This window comes from Microtus oregoni, unplaced genomic scaffold (genome assembly GCF_018167655.1).
Source record: "Microtus oregoni isolate MIOR12 unplaced genomic scaffold, Mior012 000001F_ref0000356, whole genome shotgun sequence".
In the NCBI taxonomy this organism is placed as follows: Eukaryota; Metazoa; Chordata; class Mammalia; order Rodentia; family Cricetidae; genus Microtus; species Microtus oregoni.
In genome coordinates, this window is record NW_024543060.1 from 93,156,763 (window position 1) to 93,180,154 (window position 23,392).

General features: G+C 40.9%; 1 protein-coding gene across 1 annotated transcript in view; it reads right to left on the bottom strand.

The window, feature by feature from the left end:
• Window positions 1–23,392, bottom strand: part of Cry1 (cryptochrome circadian regulator 1) — a 53,305-nt gene that overhangs the window by 18,251 nt on the left and 11,662 nt on the right. Inside the window, exon 2 of the mRNA XM_041674912.1 lies at window positions 3,683–3,791. Within this exon, the coding sequence (XP_041530846.1) occupies window positions 3,683–3,791 (109 nt within the window). The remainder of the gene's footprint in view (window positions 1–3,682; window positions 3,792–23,392) is intronic.

The window sequence follows — 23,392 nt, forward strand, 5'->3', positions numbered from 1 at the left end:
TTCAAGAGCTAAAGGTAAAAATATAAGCACATTATCAGTAAAGCTTAGTTGGAGAAAGTATCGTAGGGTTAAGGGAAATCAGCTTGCTGATGTCACTACTGAAGTGGACAGTGGTACTTAACATTCCCTACTCTGCCAATCATACGGAGCGCCTCCCTTACGTTATGGGCTCTCGCTCTAAGACAGTATACAGAAGAGGAGGGTAAAATGTATGTGAAAGAGAAAAGGAACTGTCTGAACCATACTTACCCAGCTCTTTCTCCTCAACTCCTCAATACATCACATCTCTTCCCTGGGAATGAATTAGTGAACATTCTCCATAAGAAAAACTGAAAAGCCAGGGAGAACATTCCTTGAACATTAGATGTATTAATTTACACACCATTTTCTTCTAGGAAGCACCTCTGAAATATCCTTGAAAAGAACAACCATGAGTGGCTACTGTCATGGCAACGAGTAAAAGAGACATGCTTACAGTGCCCAGCTCACGTCACAGTGCTGGGCAGAGTCAGAGAGCAGGCACAGCAGCCGATGCCTGCACCATGCCTTCCCAGGACAGCTTTGTTTCACTCATATCCAGTCCTTTACCGTTTCCTTTCCTCTACTTTGTGATAGCTTGATTTATTCTTTTTCCATCTTTGAGGCAAAAAGTTACTTATTTGTCTCCTTCATATCTATAACAATATAGAAAGCTATGAGCTTTCCCGAGTACTTCTGGGGGCGGTTATCCATACTTGGTATTCTGTTGCTATTTATTTTAAATTTAATTCTATTGGACTCAGAGAGTGTCAAATGTATTCTAACCTGTGTGAGAGAATGCATGTGCACGTCTCATTGCCGTGGAGGTCAGAGGACAGCTGCAGGAGCAGCCTACTTTCACCATGTGGGTCCAGAGACCAAACTCAAGTGTCAGATCTGGTGACAAGTGCCTTTCCCTGCTAAGCCATCTCACTGACTCTGTGTAAGGCAGCATGAAACAATATGATGCTATTCTATCCAGAATTAAAGTTTAAAATTATATATTTAAATTTATTTCTATTTTATGTGTATGGGTATTTTGTCTGCATATATGAAGTTCTTCACAATGCATGGTGTCCTCAAAGGCCAAAAGAGGGCACTGGATCTCCTGGAGCCGGAGTTAGACCATCATGAGCTGTCATGTGGGTGCTGGAAACCAAGTCTAGGTCCTCAGGAAGAGCAGTGAGTATGTCAGTCACTGAACCCTCTTTCCCGTCCTAGGGAGGAAAATCCAACACAATACAAAAAAGTCGCTGGCCTGAGAAAAAGTCTGTTTAAAAACAAAATAAAAAACTGTGGTATTTGTAATACCAAAATCTCAGAAGACATTTTACTTCTGCCAAACAGATTTGGAGGGAGGACTGATGTACTTATCTCCACACACTGCGGTTTGTATGAGCTGTGGATGAGGTATCATTACTTTCAGTCTGCTTTCTTGTCAAAACTCTTCCACATACCTAGACTAAATGAGAATTCTTCAGGAGTAAACAGTCTCTTCTAGCTAAGACTGCTACATTAGGTAAGCACTAACGTTTCTTCCATACTAGGAAAGTTAGGCAAAACTGATTTACTTCCCAGCACTGGAGACCTTCTCATTCAGGGAAAGCAGCGTCTCTTTTGCATTAGAAATATTGCTATTTTTGCAGATATCTTTAATCCCAGCACCGGGGAGGTAGAGGCAGATGGATCTCTGAGGTCAAGGCCAGCCTGGTCTACAGAGTGAAACATAGAGAAACCCTGCCTCGAAAATGCAGGTAAAAAGCCATTTTAAAAACTAAGGTATATCAAATAGCTGCAACACGAGCAGATACACAGCTAGAAATCTATGTGTAGTAGGGAGGGGAAGAATTTAAGACTGCAGTAACATGAGTGGTCTGAGATGCTCAGATCAGCTAAACGTCTCATCTTGGGCAACTCATTAATTTCCTTCAGACCTTGAGAAGTTTTCTCTGCAGTAAGACAAGGAAATTAGGAAGATTCTTCCAATTCAAGTCAAAACAAAATCCCCCAATACTATAATTCTATACTACTGGTAAAATGTGAGTGTTCATTCCTTTTCCTGTTGCTGTGATGGGACTCTCTGAGGAGGGGGGACTGGGGCTCAGAGTCGAGCATCAGGGTGCAGGGAGTGATGAGCCACGCTGTTTCTCAGCTCCCCTCCTCCAGTCACAGTCCAGGATCCCACTAAGCAATGGTGCCGCCCACAGTGGGTGGGTCTGGCCACCTCGAGTAACACAGTCAGGACAATCCCATCCCAGTCATGTTCAGAGACCCATTTCCCAGGTGATTTTAAATATCAAGGTGACAGTGGAGATTAACTGTCACTGCCCTCTTAAAAAAAACTCACAAAGGAACATAAATGTGGACAAGGAGGTTCCCTGGCAACACTGTGTTAGCCAGAGGCCTATGGGAAGAGTAACTAAACATTCAATAGAAAACCAGTAGAAGAAATCTAACATACCCATACATGTTACTACTACAGAATCATAGAAAAGACCAGGAGATGACACGAAATGTCCTCCAACATATGAATAACGCATAGAACAGAAGATTGTCTATAATGTGTTCTCATTTGACTATTAAAGCAGAGAACAATTAACACAGACACAGACACATGGATAGACTAAACACACACAAATTCTTGTTCATACAAAGGGTATTAATATTTGCACATGCAGGAAATGGAAATAGTGCTGCTTTGGGGAGAACTAATAGTCTGAGGCCAAAAAGGAACTTTTCATTTTAACCTTTCTAATGTCTAATTTTACTATATTAGCACTGTCAATAAAGAAAAGCCACATTTTTTTTTTAATTTAAAAATACTATTTCCTTTGGACACCACAGTAGGGCTGATCCTGTTGACAGGGCTCTGGTGAGCCAGCCTCAAGAACATGAGCATGGGAGAGCTGGCCCCACCCATGTGGTCCTGGCACAGCAACCTCCTCCCCGCAGCACGTGGGAGTGATGGCCCTGGTGTCATGAGAGCAGAGAGCTGGCTCTGGTCCTCACTGGCTGCAGCACTTGGGAGAGCAGGGCAACACACTGGAGCTGGCTGGCCCTGGTGGTGCGGGTGCAGGAGAGAGCGGGAGAACTGGCCTGGCCCCTTGCTGCCTGCTGCACTGATGAGTTTGCCCGGGGCAGTGCTGGAGAGCTCACCTTGATGGTGGGGAAGAGGGGGAGCTGGTGGGCTGACCAACCCAGCAGAACTATGAGTTGACCCACCCAGCATCCACCCCATCCATGAACTGCTGGAGCACATGAAAGGGCCGGACCTCAGATCCAGAGCTGCAGGATCTCCACGAAGAGTCCCAGTGAGGATCCGGTATTGATAATGTAGCAGAAACCAGAGGCCTCATTGCAATGAACACTCACAAGTAAAGATGTGTGGACTAAAGGGCACTGTGACTTCTGTGTCGCACTCTAGCTTCCATGATGAGGCTTTTTGTTTTTTAACTTTTATTTTATATTGAGGGGGAGGTTGCAAGGGCAGAGGACGCATACAAAGGGACAGGGAGATGAATGGGATCAGGATACAGGATATGAAATCCACGAAGAATCAATAAAAAGCTTAAAAAAATACTACCTCCCATGCTTTCGCAAAAAGGTATTTGTCAAATATTTGCTCTGGCAAAGATTATTATTCATGCATATATTTTCAAATTACCTTGAAAAGCCTGGGGAACACATCAGCTGGCTGTCCACGAATCACAAACAGACGAGAATTCAGCTTCCGTAGATTGGAATCCAGATCCTCAAGACACTGAAGCAAAAATCTAGAGAGAAAATATTATAAACCTTAAGATATGTATCTACAAGGTATAAAATATTGTAACACTACATTCTACAAATGACAAATGTGGACTCATCATTTTATTTACTGGTGACTCAGTATTCTCAGAAGCCATACTGACAAGAGTTTTTTTTATTACATCATAATCTCTAACATTTTAAGCAAGCCCTGAATTAAATCACTTATTTTCACTAAATAATCTAGTAAAAAATTAACTTGTAATCATAAAAATTATGTAAATAAATATCAAAGCAATTAAATGAACTAGTTTCATTGTTCAAATCTAATAAAGTGAAATTTTTTATGGAAAAGTTACTTCAAAGAATCTAGAATATCTTTTATTGGGAAAAATGGAAACGTTCTACTTGGTAACTCCGGATGTCTGAATAATTTAAGCATCTTGGGTGTGGTATGGTGCTACACACCAGAAAACAGAGCATTTGAAAGATGACCTTAGGGCCACAAATTCAAGATCAGCCTCAATTATGTAACAAGTTTGGGGTCAGTCAGGTCACATGAGACCCTGATGCCGAAAACAAAACAGGCAAATGAGAGAAAATGAATACTTTGCTAAAGGACATTGCAATCACCTAGGGGAAGCTATAATGTCCTTTTCTAAATCTAATGAAGCTTCTAATATAAGAAAAAGGAATAGATAGATGCTAAATCATATGCCATTATCGTGACTGTAGAGAATACTATGTTAATTTGAAACAAGCAAAGGTTTCATGGAGTGGGTGGGATCACACGGACATCTTCAGTGAAGTAAGCAGAAATAAGATTTACACATGAGAGACACCTGGGAAGATTCTGGAGCAGTAGGGAAACTGCTTATTCTACATCTTCTGTTGTGAGGACAGAGCATTTCCCAGAAACACATCCAAAAGGGAGGCTACTCTGGAAAGTCCAAGCTCTATCCATTAATTCCACCCAGATTCTGCTCCTCTCAGCTGGGCAGATCTCAGTTTGTCTCTACTTTGTTTCTTCTATGTTCTTCGGGTTAAGGTTTCTTTTGTCTGCCTTTCCCATGAGTTACAACCTCACTGAGAAGCAGCTGTGAGGAGGAAGCCAGGCGGAAAGGAAGGACACATGGCAGAAACAGACATTACAGGACGGTAGCCAAGGGTTAAGTGGAGCCGTGGTGTCCAATCTCCAGCGGCCAGCAGCCAACACATTTCTACCTCTGGAAGGTCACACACGGCACTGTCCTGACAGACTGCTCCGACTAGGGACTGTCTGTATTCTTTGTGCATCTCTGCCTTCAGTACCTCAGTCTTGCTGGTATTTCATAACTCCAGTCATCAGTGATGTAAGTGCACTAGTTAGTCTGAGATAGCCCCTCTTTATCAGTCTTGCTGGTATTTCATAACTCCAGTCATCAGTGACGTAAGTGCACTAGTTAGTCTGAGATAGCCCCTCTTTAGCAACCTCCCACAGCTTTGGAGAACTTTGCAGAGCTCTCTATATCCATAGGTATACCCATGTAGATATGAAAGATAATCTTAGCATTTCATCTTAACAAGTCTCATGGTGTTGTTAAACAAACAGGAAATAAAACATTGTTCTTTTTTTTTTTTATTTCAACTATCCCCTTTCTGTCTTGGTTTGGACTACTTCCTAACACCTGAACCCCACCCCTGCGCACTACTACAACATGTCTTACTATTGTGAGAAAAGATTGCTGTTAGTAGATGCAGTGATACAAAAAACATCTGAGGTTCATATTATTCACAAATATGCATAATTTAATAAGTGAGAAGTGTTCTCCGGCAGTCATGCAATTTCTTGTGTTTTCTTAGCAAGATTGTTTTGGAGTTTGGGAGGATGTGGTCTTGTAGTTCAGGCCAGCCTTGATCTTGTTGTGAAGTCAAGGATGGCTTCTAACTTCTGATCCCGGCTGCTGGGATTCTAAGTAAGTGCCACAATGCTAGGCTTCTTTATATGGTGCTAGAGATTGAATCCAGATACAGCTGCAGCCCCAGAAGAGATATTTAATTTTTTTTAAAATTTTTTTTATTTAAATTTATTTATTTATTAAGGATTTCTGCCTCGTCCCCACAACCGCTTCCCATTTCCCTCCCCCTCCCCCGATCAAGTCCCCCTCCCTCATCTGCTCGAAGAGCAATCAGGGTTCCCTGACCTGTGGGAAGCCCAAGGACTGCCCACCTCTATCCAGGTCTTGTAAGGTGAGCATCCAAACTGCCTAGGCTCCCACAAAGCCAGTACGTGCAGTAGGATCAGAAACCCTTTGCCATTGTTCTTGAGTTCTCAGTAGTCCTCATTGTCCAGCAAGTCCGGTTTTATCCCATGCTTTTTCAGACCCAGGCCAGCTGGCCTTGGTGAGATCCCAATAGAACATTCCCATTGTCTTAGTGTGTGGGCGCACCCCTCGTGGTCCTGAGTTCCTTGCTCGTGCTCCGTCTCCTTCTGCTCCTGATTTGGACCTTGAGATTTCTGTCCGGTGCTCCCATGTGGGTCTCTGTCTCTGTCTCCTTTCATCGAAGAAAGTATGGAATATATACATATTAGAGTATTACTCAGCAGTAAAAAACAAGGACTTCTTGAATTTTGCATACAAATGGATGGAAATAGAAAACACTATCCTGAGTGAGGTAAGCCAGACCCAAAAAGAGGAACATGGGATGTACTCACTCATATTTGGTTTCTAGCCATAAATAAAGTACATTGAGCTTATAATTCATGTTCCTAGAGAAGCTAAATAAGAAGGTGAATCCAAAGACAAACACATAGGCATCCTCATGAATATTAACCTTCATCAGGCGATGAAAGGAGACAGAGACAGAGATATTTAATTTTTACAACAATGGTTAGAGATTATTTATTTGCAGTATATGGCTCTGTGAGTAGACAGCCATGTGTGGGGTGTGTGCACCTGTTCATACCCATGAAGGACAATAGAGGGTGTCAGTGCCCCCCGAAAGTCTCCTCCTATTCCTTTGAGGCAGGGTCTCTCCCTGAAGCACTGGCATGACTGGTATTTGAGGGGCACCTTGTTATGTGTTGCTAGGATCTGAACTCTGGTCCTCATAATTGCGCAGTAAGTACTAATGAGCCACATCTCTAGCTCACCACTTCCCAAGTTATATTTGAGATATCTCAGATGTAATAAAGATCATCAAAGAATTTTTTGATAAAAAGAAATGGAATGAACTAGTTTGCATTAAGTAAAAACAGCAGAAAGCTCAAACATCCCATAGAGACAATCCAAGGCAGATGGGATCTCTAAATCTTTGCTGTATTACTGAGCCCACATTTTCTACCAAAACTGGAAGTAAGCGTTCTTCATACTGAATGTAATGATGGGAACATATCTATAATAGGAAGGTGGGAAAAGAAAGAAAAATACCAAAAGGATATAATTAATTCATAAAATAAACAACCAAGTCTATATTAACATCATGCATGTGAATTCATATTCATATACCCATAAAAAATGATAAACATGTATCTACCACAAATACAGAAAAAACTATATGCGTATTTCTTTGGTTAAATAAAACCTATATATGTATCAATTTATGTTTAGTTGTGCATAAGGAAATAACTGGAACATTACTTACCAGGGTACTTATTATATCTACCCTGAGAAATGGAGTTTGAGTAGAGATAAAAATGCAGTAATCTCAAAATTGATTCCAGCACGCATTCCTTCGGGGTAGGATGGGTGAGGCCTGATCTCCTGCACCTGGTTTACTGGCGCTAAACACCTTTAGAGAGCAACAGGTAATTTCATGTTTTCCAGCATGCACTGCACAGGTGTTCCATATTCTTAACAAGTCTAGCAGTACGTATTATACACTGATGACCTACAGAAAATCTTGAGTTTCCTTGTCTATAAAATTAGAGTATAATAGTACGGACACACATGGGAATTTTTGTGGAAGCTGAGTAAATTACCGTATGTGAGGCTCTTAGAACAGTGTCTGTACATGGTGAGCATTATTATGTGTTACTGAATACTTGGTGTTCTATTTTTACTACAATAACAGTAGTTTTATCTCTTGCTTGTATTTATTGCAGTCTTAAAATAGCCCTGCCTACCAGCAATCTCTGCCGCCATAATCCACCTCAGTGCACATTATCAGATTGCGTTGAGGCACATATTCTTGTACAAAGATCTTTGAGACTCATTTTTTATTCAATAAAAAGCAAAGCATGTTCTCAGTCATCATCCAATGGCTCCAGGTTCATCATCTATCCCACGCCACTACTGTTTGCACTACACCAAGCTACTACTCTTTTGTACACAACCGTTCTCTTGAACATGTGATATCTTTCCTCAGTCTGAAGGATTTTTGCCAATTCCCATCTCAAGTTTATACCAAGTCTGAAGTCTTAGAGCTGAAGTCACTTTCTCTCCTCTCTGAACTGTCAAGAATGTATTCCATCACAAGCAAAGTTCAAATCATTCATTTTAGCAGAAAAACCTGCATGCAAACATGTATATGTACACACACCCCTCTCTTCTGTGCATCTCCTGTATCTAATTTTTCATGCCTTGGCTTCCCTAACCTAAGTTTTAGTTTATGTACCTGGCAAATGCCATCGCCACATGTCTTGTAGTCTACTGAAAAGACTGGAAGTAGGACAAGATGCTAGTCCGGCTGTTTTACACAGGTCCTGAGAGGATTAGAAATACGTAAAGTCAGCTGGTAGCACATGGCTGATATACATTAAATGAAGTCATTGTTACTTTCCCTTTAGAATAGTTCTATTCTTAAGATGGGCAGGGAGGTGTGCACTTGTAATTCCAATACTCAAGAAATGAAGTACAAGGATCCCAAGGCCAAGGGTTATATAGGCAGTCCATCTGACCTGCCTTAAAGGAAAAAAGAGAAAAAAGAGAGTAATATCTACTTCTGAAAACAAGCCCCATGTATATACATTAATAGGAAGAATAAATTAGTTGGATGCCCAGGCCTATACAGAATCTCACTGAATGTATAACTCCATATGAATGTGACTGTGAACCAAGGTTTTATCTTCCCCAGTGACAAAGCCACTGCTATACAAATACCTATTTGTTAAAAAGGGACGATACAATTAAAACTCAAATCGACTTGATCTCTAAGCTTGTAAGTCTGTGGTGGTGCTATATAAAAATTAGCCATAAACAGTATAGATTCAGAGCACCGAGTCACTGAATAGAACAGTTTCTCTTTAGTGATAAATGAAAACCAGTATTTGAAAACTACACAAAATCTAACCCTTTGTCCTTAGTTTGGAATAGGATTACTCAGAGTTCAGACTGTGTGCTCCACAGAACACATCATTTAAACACTCCTACACTATAAAGATATGTGCCTTAAAACAGCACTGAACACTGAGCAGACAATTTCGGCATATATTGCAGCCATGTGCTCCCATTGGAAGATCTGGCTGAAAATAGACTGATTTTTAAACAGGCCAACTGTTAGTAAACTCACTACAATCCCTCACTGTACAAAGGCACAACTTAATTATAACACTGAATGAACCACTCTGAAATAAAGAGACACTAATGCACCTCCTTATTTTAAATGTTTTAAGGAATTTTCCTCTAAAAACCACTACCTTTTACTACTATAGAAGCGTACATGTAGTAAGTTCCTTATGCTACTTCCAAAAGATGATTTCAACATGAATCAACAGAAATAGTTTCTAAAGTAGGTCATTGCTATAGCAACCAGTGGGTGGTTTAGCATACTCCCATCACAATGACCTACTTTCTAGTCTGTGCTAGAATAGCTTATATAACTAGTATTTCTAGTTCTGTCCATAAAATAGTCTGAAAAAAGCAAGGGCAAGATACAACATAATCCCACTGCTACTGAAAACAAGGCGTTACGAAGTCACGTGTGCACACCAGACGAAGCCATCTGCTAACGCTGGTGTTTCCATACTGTATTACACACTTGTCAGTGCAAACTACTCCTAGAACTCCTAAACAAAACCATACAGTGTTGACCCTACAGAATATAAACTAAAACCACACGAAGAACATCTCCTCTACATATGAAATGAAAGTTCAATATAGAAAAAATTAAAGATCTAGACCTACTATTATAAATAAAAAACGAGATTCTCAACCATACCAAATCTTTTATCAGAGATTTTAAAATTAAAAATCATAATTTGCATCTCTAAGTATGAAATAAGGTTTTTATATGCTCCATTTTCAGAGCTTTTAATAAACTAGTGCTTTCATTTAGTCTGTCAAATACGGTGCACATTTCCTCCAAAGACAAGACTTTAGGATTTAATACAGATAAAATACACATTACGAAGGCTAATTCCCCAAGGATAACACTTGAGTACCTAACATAGATAAAATGTATCATGCAGGTGAGTTCTGCACTTGCTAGGCTCAGAATTAAGAGCACACATCAATAGACTCATATAAGAACCCAAAGTTATTTTTAGGACAAATCCTTTTAAATGCCTTGATTAAAATCTTAAAACAAAATTATTTATAGCTACCCCTTACAGACCTTCCTACAAAGAAGTCAACAGAGACAGAACGGGACTTTTGTGTGGGTGGTCAGGCGCACTGCAACAGTTGAACTCTTCCTTAACATGGTCAAGGCTCTAGGTTCAAAAGCAAAGAAATTAAAGTAATGAATAAAAATCAGAAGGCCAGGCCTGCAGCGCACACTCACAATGGTGGCACACAGGCGCACACTCGCGACGGTGGCACACAGGCGCACACTCGCGACGGTGGCACACAGGCGCACACTCGCGACGGTGGCACACAGGCGCACACTCGCGACGGTAGAACACAGGTGCACACTCGTGACGGTAGAACACAGGTGCACACTCGTGACGGTGGCACACAGGCGCACACTCACGACGGTGGCACACAGGCGCACACTCGCGACGGTGGCACACAGGCGCACACTCACAATGGTGGCACACAGGCGCACACTCACGACGGTAGAACACAGGTGCACACTCGTGACGGTGGCACACAGGCGCACACTCGCGACGGTAGAACACAGGCGCACACTCACAATGGTGGCACACAGGCGCACACTCGCGACGGCAGAACACAGGCGCACACTCGTGACGGTGGCACACAGGCTACTGACACAGAATTTAAATTCAGGGCCTGGAAACAGTGGAACCTTGACTGAACAAAGACATTACATAACAACTTTAAGTTCAAAAGCTGCAAAACCAGATTGAAGCAGTTGTATCACTGGCATTTTAAACAGGATGAGCACTATCATTATTGGTGATGCGATTCCCTGGAGCTTTAAGAAAGATTTATTACAGCCTGGTCTACAAGAGCTAGTGCCAGGACAGGCTCCAAAGCTACAGAGAAACCCTGCCTCGAAAAAACCAAAAAAAAAAAAAAAAAAAAAAAAGAAAGAAAGAAAGAAAGATTTATTAAAGCCTGAAGCTTCCCTAATGTGTACAAGTAGTACATAAAATCAGAAAAATCTCCATATAAAACAGTGTTTTCATACCTGCTGATTTGAGGTACAGTGAATTTAGGCTTCCATTCAGAAGATGGAAAACTTTTTTACTGCGAGACACTACGTGCAGTTCTAAGGGCAGCACCCTACTCTGGGCCTCTCTGCACCAGACCCCTAGCTTTCTCCAACCATCTTAACAACCAACATTGCCTCTGAAAAAACTCTAAAATGCCTTCTAAGAAGTGATAACTAATTTAGGAGAGAGTTTTAATGTCCCCAGAACTAGGAAAGGTATTTGACCATGTACATGATATAGAGACGCATCACACCTGTTATGATGGAAGACAACATGTGTAGCACAAAAGGGTAATAAACCAGAAGGGAGAAAGCATTCTTGGCTTTTCCTCCTTCTCTAAGGTAGGGAAGATATTAAAATTTCAAGAACCTAGTGATGGTTGAGGAGTACCTTTTAGTATCAATACAGTAATAGAGGTAGAGAATGAGAAGGAAAAACCTGGATTTCAACAAAGGCCAGGTTTACCACTTTCCAATGTCCAGATAATTCCTGACGTATAGCAGAAGTAACATACATAGCTACCTAATTAATCATCAAACATTAAGTAATGAGAAGGATTTTAAAGGCTTGACTCAATAGTCGGTGGAGAAGTATGACAGGGAGGGAATATTTGTTCCATGTCTATTTTGCTAAGTACTAGTCATACAACCCTATAAAATATCCCATTAAAATAACTACAAATTTGGAAACTCATCATGTATGTTTTCCAACATCAGCTATGAAATGAAATAGAAACTTTAATTTGGGGCTAGTGAGAACCCGAGTCCCACCCTGAGATCCAGATGGAAGGAGACAGAGGACTGCGACACAGCTGAAAGGCTGTCAGAACACCATGTGTGGAGCCGGGCGGTGGTGGCGCAGCCTTTAATCCCAGCACTCGGGAAGCAGAGGCAGGCGGATCTCTGTGAGTTCGAGACCAGCCTGGTCTACAAAGTGAGTTCTAGGACATCCAGGACTGTTACACAAAAACCAAAAACCCTGTCACGAAAAACCAAAATAAACAAACAAATAAAATGAACATGATGTGCTTTTATAAATGGATTAGTTCAGTGATATATTCATAAGTTGATGGAATTATTAGGAAGTGGTAGAAACTAGGAAATGTGGCCTAGTTGGAAGAAATACATCATAGATTGTGGGGTGTGGGGGAGATGTGCCTGAAAAGACAGCTCTTTCCCAGGTGTTCTCATTCTCCTAAATTATTGTCTGGTCTCCTAACACGGCTATGCAGTGTATGCATGTGTATATGTACATACACACAAATAAATGTTAAAAAATTGGCTAAAAAAAAAAAAGAATTTAAGGAATGGAAAGATGGCCCAGTAGTTAAAAGCCAAGTTCACAACCAAAAAAAGAAAAGAAAAAGAATCCAAAAAAAAATTTACTATGGATGTGCCTGACTCCAGAGCTGTGCTCTCTGCTTGCACAGCACCACTTCTATAGAGCATGCACTAACACAGAAGAGACTGAGGCAATGACATCGTACCCTGACTCCATCTGTGTCCACTCAGACAGCTCTAGATCTAGGCAGCAACCTGAGGTTTCTGTGACTTTGGCCATGGTCCAAATGTATTAACCAAAATAATTCATGCAAACCAAAATAACTAAAGAAGGTATATGTCAAAAATAATTGTCATGTGATGTCTAAAGTACTTACTATGCTCTGCCAGGCATGAACGTATAAGGTTACTCTGACCCTCATCTAACTCTGATATAATTATGGCCATGTGGTTTTTGGCTTTATAAAAATGCCAAATCCCTGAGTTTAGGCACCAAGAGACTCTGAGGCACAAGCCTGTTCTTTGTTATTGGTAAATTAAGAACTCATATGTTGACAGAGGTTTCTGTCCTGCCTGGTCCCGCAGCTATTTAGTCCCAAAGAAACACAGAGGCCTACATTAATTATAAACTGGTTGGCCTATTAGTTCAAGCTTCTTATTAACTCTTATATCTTATATTAACCCATAATTCTTGTCTGTGTTAGCCAAGTCTTGGTACCTTTATCAGTGAGGCATTCTTATCTTGCTTCCTCTGTGTCTGGGTGACAACTGCTGCTGAGCCTTTTCTCTTCCCAGAATTCTCCTGTTCTGGTCCCCCCCCCCCCCCCGCCTATACTTCCTGTCTGGCTACTGGCCAATCAACATTTTATTAAACAAGTACAAGAGACGACTCTTTAGAGGTAAGGACCACTGTCCCATAGCACTCATATAATTTTAGTTGGCTTAGCCAGTGTGTTCGTCTTTATCTTTCCAACATGGAGTATTACAACGATACTTCAGAAAAACTAACCTGACGGCTTTAAGGACATAAGATGACTACAACAGTTTTCTTTTTCCCTCGAGGTTGGGGAAGATGGGCGCTGTATCAGTTCACTTTTTCTTTTTGTAATAAAATACCTTCAAAAACAACTTAGGATACGAAGGCTGCATTTGGGCCATAGTTCCAGAGTTCAGTCCACAGGCACCTTGCCTAAGTTAGAACATCATGGTAGGCAGCATGAGGTGAAGCAAAATGAGGCAGAAAGAAGGAAGACACCAGGAAAAGAACTGTCTTTTCAGGGCACATCCCACCCCTACTCCATGACGTCCTTCTTCCAACTAGGCCACGTGTCCTAGCTTCTACCACTCCCCAATAATTCCATCAATTTATCAATCCATCATTGTATAAATCCATGTATATAAGCACATCGTGTTCTAATAGCCAGAGACCAGCAGTTCAACACCTAAGCTGCAGAGGTGTAAAGTAGAGGAAGAGTGAAGAACTTCCTCATACGTAAGAAAGCTCCTCCCCCAGGCTCCAGCCACTCCACAGGTCACTCACTCCTCACTCATGCTGTGTGACACATCTGCTGAGGCTCATCTACTCACAGAAGAAACCTGCATGCACATGCCTGTGTGTGCATGTGTGTGTGCATGTGCGTCTGTATAGGTAGAAAGAATGATAGATATCAACCAATCAAGACACTGAAGTAGGAAAGGCAATCAGAAAATATCATGCCTAAATCAAGAAAACTCCTAAAAGTTGAGAATGGTGGGGAATGTGTTATTAGAAAAATGACTACAATAAGCACCATACTTTCTAAAATAATGTGCATGTCCCTCAAGTTTTAACATATTGAAAACTCAATGCCAAGTGAAGTCTGTTACTACCCCTGCTGACAGCACTCTGGGTTAAGGCACTCTCCAGAGAACAGTTGATAAGCTGGCAAACAAGAGAACTGAACATTTCTTAAAATAATTCCCTGGGCTGCTCTAAAAGCAGGTGCTGGAGTCAGCATTAGCCTGAGGATTTCTATAAAGCTCTGGAACACAGAAGGTAAGAGTCCAAGGCCCTCCAGAGCAGGCGAGCTAATAACAGACCCTTCTCCTCCAGTCAGGGTACCCACAAGCTTCACTCCCAGTTCAAATCTAAGTATGGCAAGGATTAAGTCACAGAATAAACTGCCCGTTCTTCCCAGTCCCAGAAAGAAGCAAAGTTTACCCTTGAGTGGAAAGAGTAAAACAGCAAATGTACAGTGGGCAGCAGAGTCACCACCAGAATAAACCCCATGACCAGCTCAAACACACCAATACTAAGTCAGACATGTCGTTATCATGTGCACTCTACGCCAATGAGATGAGAAGACCACTGTAGTTGTTTTAAAGTTTTTTTTTTGTATGTGTGAGTGTGTGTCTGCATGCATGTATGTATACCATGTGTGTGCCTGGTGCCCATGGGGCCAGAAGAGGGCACGAGCTCTCCTGGAACTGGAGTCGCAGATGGTAGTGCATTCCCATGTGGTGCTGGGAACAGAACTGGGTCCTCTGCAAGAGTCCCACGTGCCCTAACCACTGAGTCAACTCTCTAGTCCAGGAAGAACATTTTAATAAGACATTTTTCCTAATCCTATAACTCTAGTCTAATCATGGAAAAAAATCAGACAAACACAAACTTAGGTTCATTCTACAAATTACAGAAATAATATTCAAAATCATGAAGGCCATAAAATGCAGGAATAACCCCAGCAGCACAGACATTAAGCGCCTCATTGAATAAATGGGACCTCCTGAGACTGAGAAGCTTCTGTAAAGCAAAGGACACTGTCACTAAGACAAAAAGGCAACCCACTTACTGGGAGAAGATCTTCACCAACCCTGCAACTGACAAAGGTCTGATCTCCAAAATATATAAAGAACTCAAGAAACTAGACCGTAAAAGGCTAATCAACCCAATTATAAAATGGGGCACTGAGCTGAACAGAGAATTCTCAGCGGAGGAAGTTCAAATGGCCAAAAGACACTTAAGGTCATGCTCAACTTCCTTAGCGATCAGGGAAATGCAAATCAAGACAACTTTAAGATACCATCTTACACCTGTCAGAATGGCTAAAATAAAAAACACCAATGATAGCCTTTGCTGGAGAGGTTGTGGAGAAAGGGGTACACTCATCCATTGCTGGTGGGAATGCAAACTTGTGCAACCACTCTGGAAAGCAGTGTGGCGGTTTCTCAGGAAATTCGGGATCAACCTACCCCCTGGACCCAGCAATACCACTCTTGGGAATATACCCAAGAGAGACCCTATCATACAACAAAAGTATATGCTCAACTATGTTCATAGCAGCATTGTTTGTAATAGCCAGAACCTGGAAACAACCTAGATGCCCTTCAATGGAAGAATGGATGAAGAAAGTATGGAATATATACATATTAGAGTACTACTCAGCAGTAAAAAACAAGGACTTCTTGAATTTTGCATGAATGGAAATAGAAAACACTATCCTGAGTGAGGTAAGCCAGACCCAAAAAGAGGAACATGGGATGCACTCACTCATATTTGGTTTCTAACCATAAATAAAGGACATTGAGCCTATAATTCGTGATCCTAGAGAAGCTAAATAAGAAGGTGAATCCAAAGACAAACATATAAGCATCCTCCTGAATATTAACCTTCATCAGGCGATGAAAGGAGACAGAGACAGAGACAGAGACCCACATTGGAGCACTGGACTGAAATCTCAAGGTCCAAATCAGGAGCAGAAGGAGAGAGAGCACGAGCAAGGAACTCAGGACCGCGGGTGCACCCACACATTGAGACAATGGGGATGTTCTATCGGGAAACCACTAAGGCCAGCTGGCCTGGGTCTGAAAAAGCATGGAATAAAACCGGACTTGCTGAACAGAGCGGACAATGAGGACTACTGAGAACTCAAGAACAATGGCAAAGGGTTTTTGATCCTACTGCACGTACTGGCTTTGGGGGAGCCTAGGCAGTTTGGATGCTCACCTTACTAGACCTGGATGGAGGTGGGTGGTCCTTGGACTTCCCACAGGTCAGGGAACCCTGATTGCTCTTCGAGCTGATGAGGGAGGGGGACTTGATTGGGGGAGGGGGAGGGAAATGGGAGGTAGTGGCGGGAAGGAGACAGAAATCTTTAATAAATAAATAAATTTAAAAAAAATAAATAAAATCATGGAGCTCAACCCTGAAAAAAAAATAAAATGCAGGAAAATCCCAAAGAACTGTGATAAAGCAGATGAAGGAAATTGCTAACTGGAGTCACTGCTGTACCTTGCATAGAATTCTAGAACAAAAAATAAATCAATAGTGAAATCTGAATAACGCATGGACTTTGGTAAATAATGTACTATCTCAATTTTGAAGAAAAAATATGTATTAGTATTAGAGAACTGGAGACGGAGAGCACAGGACTTTTCTGAATTATTTGTCATATTTTCTATGTATCTAAAATAATTAAAAATAAGTTTTATTGACAAATATCTGCCCTAAGAATGTGTTACTGGATTGAAAATTTAAGAAATTGGGCTGCTGAGATGGTTCAGAGGTTAAGAGCATTGACTGCTCTTCCAGAGGTCCCAAGTTCAATTCCCAACAACCACTTGGTGGCTCACAGCCATCTATAATGAGGTCTGGTGCCCTCTTCTGGCCTGCAGGCAAACATGCAAACAAAACACTGTATACATAACAAACACATCTTTTAAAAAAGAAAGAAAATTCAAGGAATTTATGTGTTAGAAAACACTTCAAGTAAAGCCTTGCATTTAAAGTAATAACAAGTTCATAGTAATCTAGAATGCTAAAGTCTACCTATGCCTCTCTGTGATGCCCCAAACATCAATGCACAAGACCCCTCCCTTCCACAAACATGCATGCACAAATAACAAATCCTATCAGATTCCTAAATTCAATACATGCTATAGAGAAATCCCATCAAAAGTTCCACACAAAGAAAAGATCGATCACAAAATAGAGAATCACTTGAGTTGCAAATAAGAGATCTAAAAATAAATGAGAACTTTTTGGAGCTCATGAAAGGTACTAACTAAGAAACACATGAATCTCAAGCAAGGTAAGACAGGGAAAGATTTAGGAAGGTGTTTGGGGAAGGGAAGAACTAGAAGAAATAAAAAGAAAATCAATATAGAAAATGAAGCAAGATATGGAGAGGAGGATGTGGTGGTAATTTAGAAAAGGCCTAGATCTGAAAAACAATGAAGATACACCTAAAACTTGTTGAACGTACTGTAAGTGGTGCTGTATTAGTCAGTCTTACCTCACCACAACAAAATGTCCACGACAACTAACTTTATAAAGAGAAGCGGTGTATTTGGATCACCTGGTGGTTGAGGTGTAGACTGGACAGCTCTAGTGTTTGGGCCTCTGCGCTATGGACCGTGGTGGGACTGTAGAGGACCACGAGCATGGGTCAGAGCTGGGAGGCAGAAAGGATGATAACATGGGTGTGGCTCTACACTTGTCCCCCTCCCAGGACTTCCTACTAGACGCTACCCCTTAAAGGCTCCCACCTCACAACAGCATCTGCCTGTGGCCTAAGTCTTCAGCCATGGAACTTTTTGGGGAACACACAACCCAATGTCTACATCACAGCAGAAGGAAGGAAATATATCAGCTTAAATGCTAACTAGGAAAGATTTTAAATTACATTAGAAAAACACCAGGAACCCCTAAAAAGTAGAAAAAGGAAATTATAAAGATGTGAAAATAGAATACAAATTTATAAAAATAGAAAAAAGGTCAAAGTTATCATATGAAGAAACAATATAAATAGTAAAACAAAAGTAATATAAAAAGCATGGTGGCTCATGCCTATAATCCCAGTACTTGGGCAGCTGAGGCAGGAGTTACTATGAGTTTGAGGCCACCTTGCACCTTGTCTCAAAAAAAAAAAAAGAAAAGAAAGAAAGAAAATAAAAACAAAACAAAATAATAAACTTATGGTAAAAGTAATTAAGAAAATAAGAGAGGGCAAAATAAGCAATATTAAGGAAAAAAGGCATAATCTCAGATACAGGTGGCTTTAAATTAAAAGATACTATGAAGAAATTTTGTGCAAATAAATTAAAAACTTAAGGGCCTGTGGGAGATGGCTCACTCAGCAGTCATGAAGACTTGAGTCTGACTTCCGATATCTGTGGAAAAGTGTGTTACAGTCTGTGCCTGGGGTCCCAGTGCTGTGGAGCAGGGAACACAAGGACCACCCTGTCTAACCCAATTGGTGAGCTGCAGGTTCAGTGAGAGACCCTGTCTCAAAAAACAAGGTGGAAAACAATTCTAAAGGATGTTCAGCATTGGCCTGTGATCTCCATATGCACATGTACACATATGACACACACACACACACACAGAGAGAGAGAGAGAGAGAGAGAGAGAGAGAGAGAAAACACGTGGATAAAAATAAAAAACTTAAGATGAATAAGTTCCTTACTAAACATGACCTGAAGAAATATAAAATTTACCAAAATGAACTTGAGTGCACAAGAGCATGTAAAATGGCCCCAGTATCTATAAAGGACACTGAAGCCAGGGGTGGCGGCACACTGAGGCAAGAGAACTGTAAGAGACTAGACAGTGTGGACAGGATTCCATAGCCAAGCACAACAAAGAGCAAACAATCACAGCTGGCATGGTAGACTGTGCCTCAATCCCATTTCTCAGACAGAAGAGACAGAAAGACCAGGAATTCAGGGTCAGCCTGGTCTGCCTGCATGAAACACCTCAAAAAAAAAAACAGGGGAAAAATTAAACAAAAATCAATAGTTAAAAAGTCACAAAGAAATCACAGCTTTATAGGCAAACTTCAATCAAACATTCAAGGAATAGATATTTTTAATTTTATCGAGGTTCTTGTTTCATACAGAGGACAGATAAAAATCTAAAATTTTCTTATTCCTTTGTGATCTCAAAAAAACAACACAGCTATTTATAATCTAGAAATCATATTCCTTGTCTAATTTTAGACACCACTGCACTGACTCCGAAGTCAGGTTACAGCAAGTATAACACGCACTTCTAGGCTTCAGAGGACTTAGTACTAAAGAACATCTGCCTAACGTGCTTAAAAGCATGCTGCCCTAGATCTAAGTCTGATGCTTTCCGTCTGACTTGACATCTCTGGCCTTCAGGTTAATAATAATACAAATATTCTACTTTTAAAAATCCATAACCAGCATAAGTTGGTTTGCTGAAGATTTGACAGATGGCCAAGATATTAAAATAAAAAGTTCTCCATCAGAGAAATATAAATCAAAACTATAATGAAATATCATCTTTCTTACTAGGTAGTGGTGGCACATGGCTTTAATCTCAGCACTGGGAAGGCAGAGGCAGGCGGATCTCTGAATTTGAGGCCAGACTGGTCTACAGAGCTAGTTCTAGACAGGCTTCAAAGCTACAGAGAAATCTTGTCTCGAGACCCTCCCTCCCCCAAAAGAAAAATTATCTCCTTTCCCTAAATAGAGTCGCTATTATCAAGAAGATAAAAATAAATTCTGAGGCAACACAGACACCGCATCAAGTGAGATGACCCAGACACACCGAGATGTATGTGGGAACTGAACAGTTGGTTCACACAAGTGCAGGCTAGAACAATGGCCACAGAAGGACAGCTCCGGCGTGCAGTCAGGTGTCTACAGCTTATAGTAATTATTGTATAGGTCATAAAGAGACAAAGGGGAAGAATTTAAAGGCTCTCAACATAAAGAAACAATAGATGTTGAAAGTGTAAGTATGTTAGTGTGATTTGGTCATTACATACTGTATGCATGTATAGTGATTTTGTGCTATTATTTATATAACTTAATTTCCTAATTGAAAGAGGCTGGCATAAAACATTTTACAAAACAAAATAGAGCCAATAGACACAAATGTGAAGAAGACATGAAAAATACAGTAAAAATATTTAACATAAACAAATGGATGTTTAAAAGGAGAAAAGAGAACCATCAGGGTTGTATCAGAAAGGCGGTATCTGGAACATGTTCTACCTGACAAAAGACACTGACACACAGTTTCAGAAAGCTGGACACGTCCATACGGAGTTAACAGAGTAATACACAAATTATCATTTAAAATACTGTACAGCATCAGACAAAGGGAATTTTTAAAACCAGACGAAGATGGTATGCTGACCTCACAGAATTAATATTGGGAGCAACAGCTGATCACACACTTCTAGTATGTAGGGAAAATATAACTGTCAACTTATAATTATTCTATACCATACTGTAAAAAAGATGGGATCTGGTATGGGTGAGAATTTATGACCATCCATAACTCTTATGTTAAATGCTTGATTACCAATTTATGGAACTATTGGGAGGCGGGAGAATTTTTCGGAGATTGGGCCTTGTCATAGGAAAAGGTTACTAAGGGGACACTTGTGACCTCTCCTCCCCTCCTCTCCCTCTACTAAGGGGACACTTGTTACCTCCTCTCCCTCTCCCTCTACTAAGGGGACACTTGTGACCTGACCTCCCTCCTCTCCCCCTTCTAAGGGGACACTTGTCACCTGACCTCCCTCCTCTCCCTCTCCCTTTACTAAGGGGACACTTGTGACCTTCCTCTCCCCCTACTAAGGGGACACGTGTGACCTGACCTCCCCTCCTCTCCCTCTCCCTCTACTAAGGGGACACTTGTGACCTCCTCTCCCTCTCCCTCTCCCTCTCGGGGCCTCCTAGACACCGTACGGTCACTGCCCACTTTGCTCTAACACACATTCCCTTCCTGCTATTCTACAATGACCTAGGTCTGATCCCTGGGACAGCAACTATGACCTGACATGTCTGAAACCATGAGCTACAGGCAAACTTTCCTCAGCTAACTGGTTCTCAGTGTGTTGTGGTATGATGGACTCAACGGCAGTAGCTTCAGACAAAAGATGAAGGAGCGTGCCCCTAGATCCTCCGCTAGAGTGAACTCTACAGTTGGTGCAGTAAAGGAAAGTGATCCCAGGTTTCCATTCGAGGTCTGACATGTGAGGAGAAAAAAGAACAAAGAACATGGTGAGTGCACACAGAGGTCCTCAGTGGCTTTATAAACAAGGAGAAGACCAGAATAACTAGAAATACATACCCACCAGAAGGAGGCCAATCAATGCGCAATTTAAACATATTTTATTACCCAATAAAGGGACAAATTATTTATTAACTGTAGACATGGAGCTATATGAATTTGATATTAACAGTGAATAGTTAAGATAATGTATACTTTCCAAAATAGAAATATTATTAATAAAATTTAATTCAATAAAATTAAAATAACAGAGATAAAGCAACAGAACGTGAATGACAAAAAAGAAAATATGAAATAAGATCACTGACATATAGCTGCAGAGATGGCTAATCTTCATGCCAACTTTGACTGAATTTAGAATCACCTGGGACACTGTGAATCATCTGGTGTGTCTGTGAGGCACTTTTAGTAATGCTGATGAAGACCCAGCCTAAATGGGAGGAAAGAAGCAGTGGCATCCCTGTCTCGCTTCCTGGCTTCCACCATGTCAACTGCTCTGAGTCATCCCCCTTGCCACGATGGACTGACACCTGCTTAGCCAACTCCTCTCTGACGTTGTTCTGTCGGGACTCAGTCACAACAGTGAGAGAGTAAAGACGACACTGAGTGAAGCCCACCAACACTAGGTAGAGAAGATCTGGACAATACACGACCAACCCTGGCCTAGTGGGGGAAAAAAATCAAAGCATGTCCTCCTTAATAACCACCGTGTGTGTGTGTGTGCGTGCACACACACATGTGTATCTGGAATATATGAACATATTTCCATATATATGGAATAAAGTATACATATAGGCCATTTTATCTGAGTATATGTTAGATCATTAAAAGCAAAACATTTGTCAAAGAACTGAAATAATACATAGCAAATTTCATAATTTCTTGTACTTAAGTTGAAAAATCGTATTAAAAAGTTAACTAGAAGGCTGGAGAGATGGCTCAGTGGTTAAGAGCATTGCCTGCTCTTCCAAAGGTCCTGAGTTCAATTCCCAGCAACCACATGGTGGCTCACAAACATCTGTAAAGAGGTCTGGTGCCCTCTTCTGGCCTTCAGGCATATACACAGACAGAATATTGTATACATAATAAATAAATAAATAAATACTTAAAAAAAGTTAACTAGAAAAATATGTAATAAAAAAGAGAAAAATTTGTAATTGGTGGGGCAACAGTGGCGCACGCCTTTAATCTCAGCACTCGGGAGGCAGAGGCAGGCGGATCTCTGAGTTCGAGGACAGCCTGGTCTACAGAGTGAGTTCCAGGACTGGCTCCATAGCTACTGGGAAACCCTCTCTTAAACAAAAAATCTGTAATGTTATAAAAAGTTTAAGAATATAATCAATTTTTTCTAAATCACTAATCAAAGGAAACAAGAATAATAAACTTTACAAAGTTATTTGGAAATTCTTAACAATGAAACTCTCACATAAAAGACTGTGAGCTACAGTTATAAAGTCAAGCAGAACACTAATGCTGACCCTAGAAAAATAAAAAGGCTAAGAACTTACCTTAGTAAGCATAATAGGCTATTTTAATCCTAACAGCATTTCAGTAAATCAGAGTACGAAAAAGAAGTAAGACAGAAGAGCCTAGTGAGAATAACAATGCCTGGGGCCTACGGATGCAGCTCAGTGGTAGAGTACTACTGCCTAGAGGCGCAAAGATATGGATCCAACCCTAACACCAGGAAATAAATGAGGAAGAAACAACGACAATAAAACCCAATAGAAAAGAACAGGAAATTTAGTTTTTAAAAGATCTTTAACTAACATCAAATCA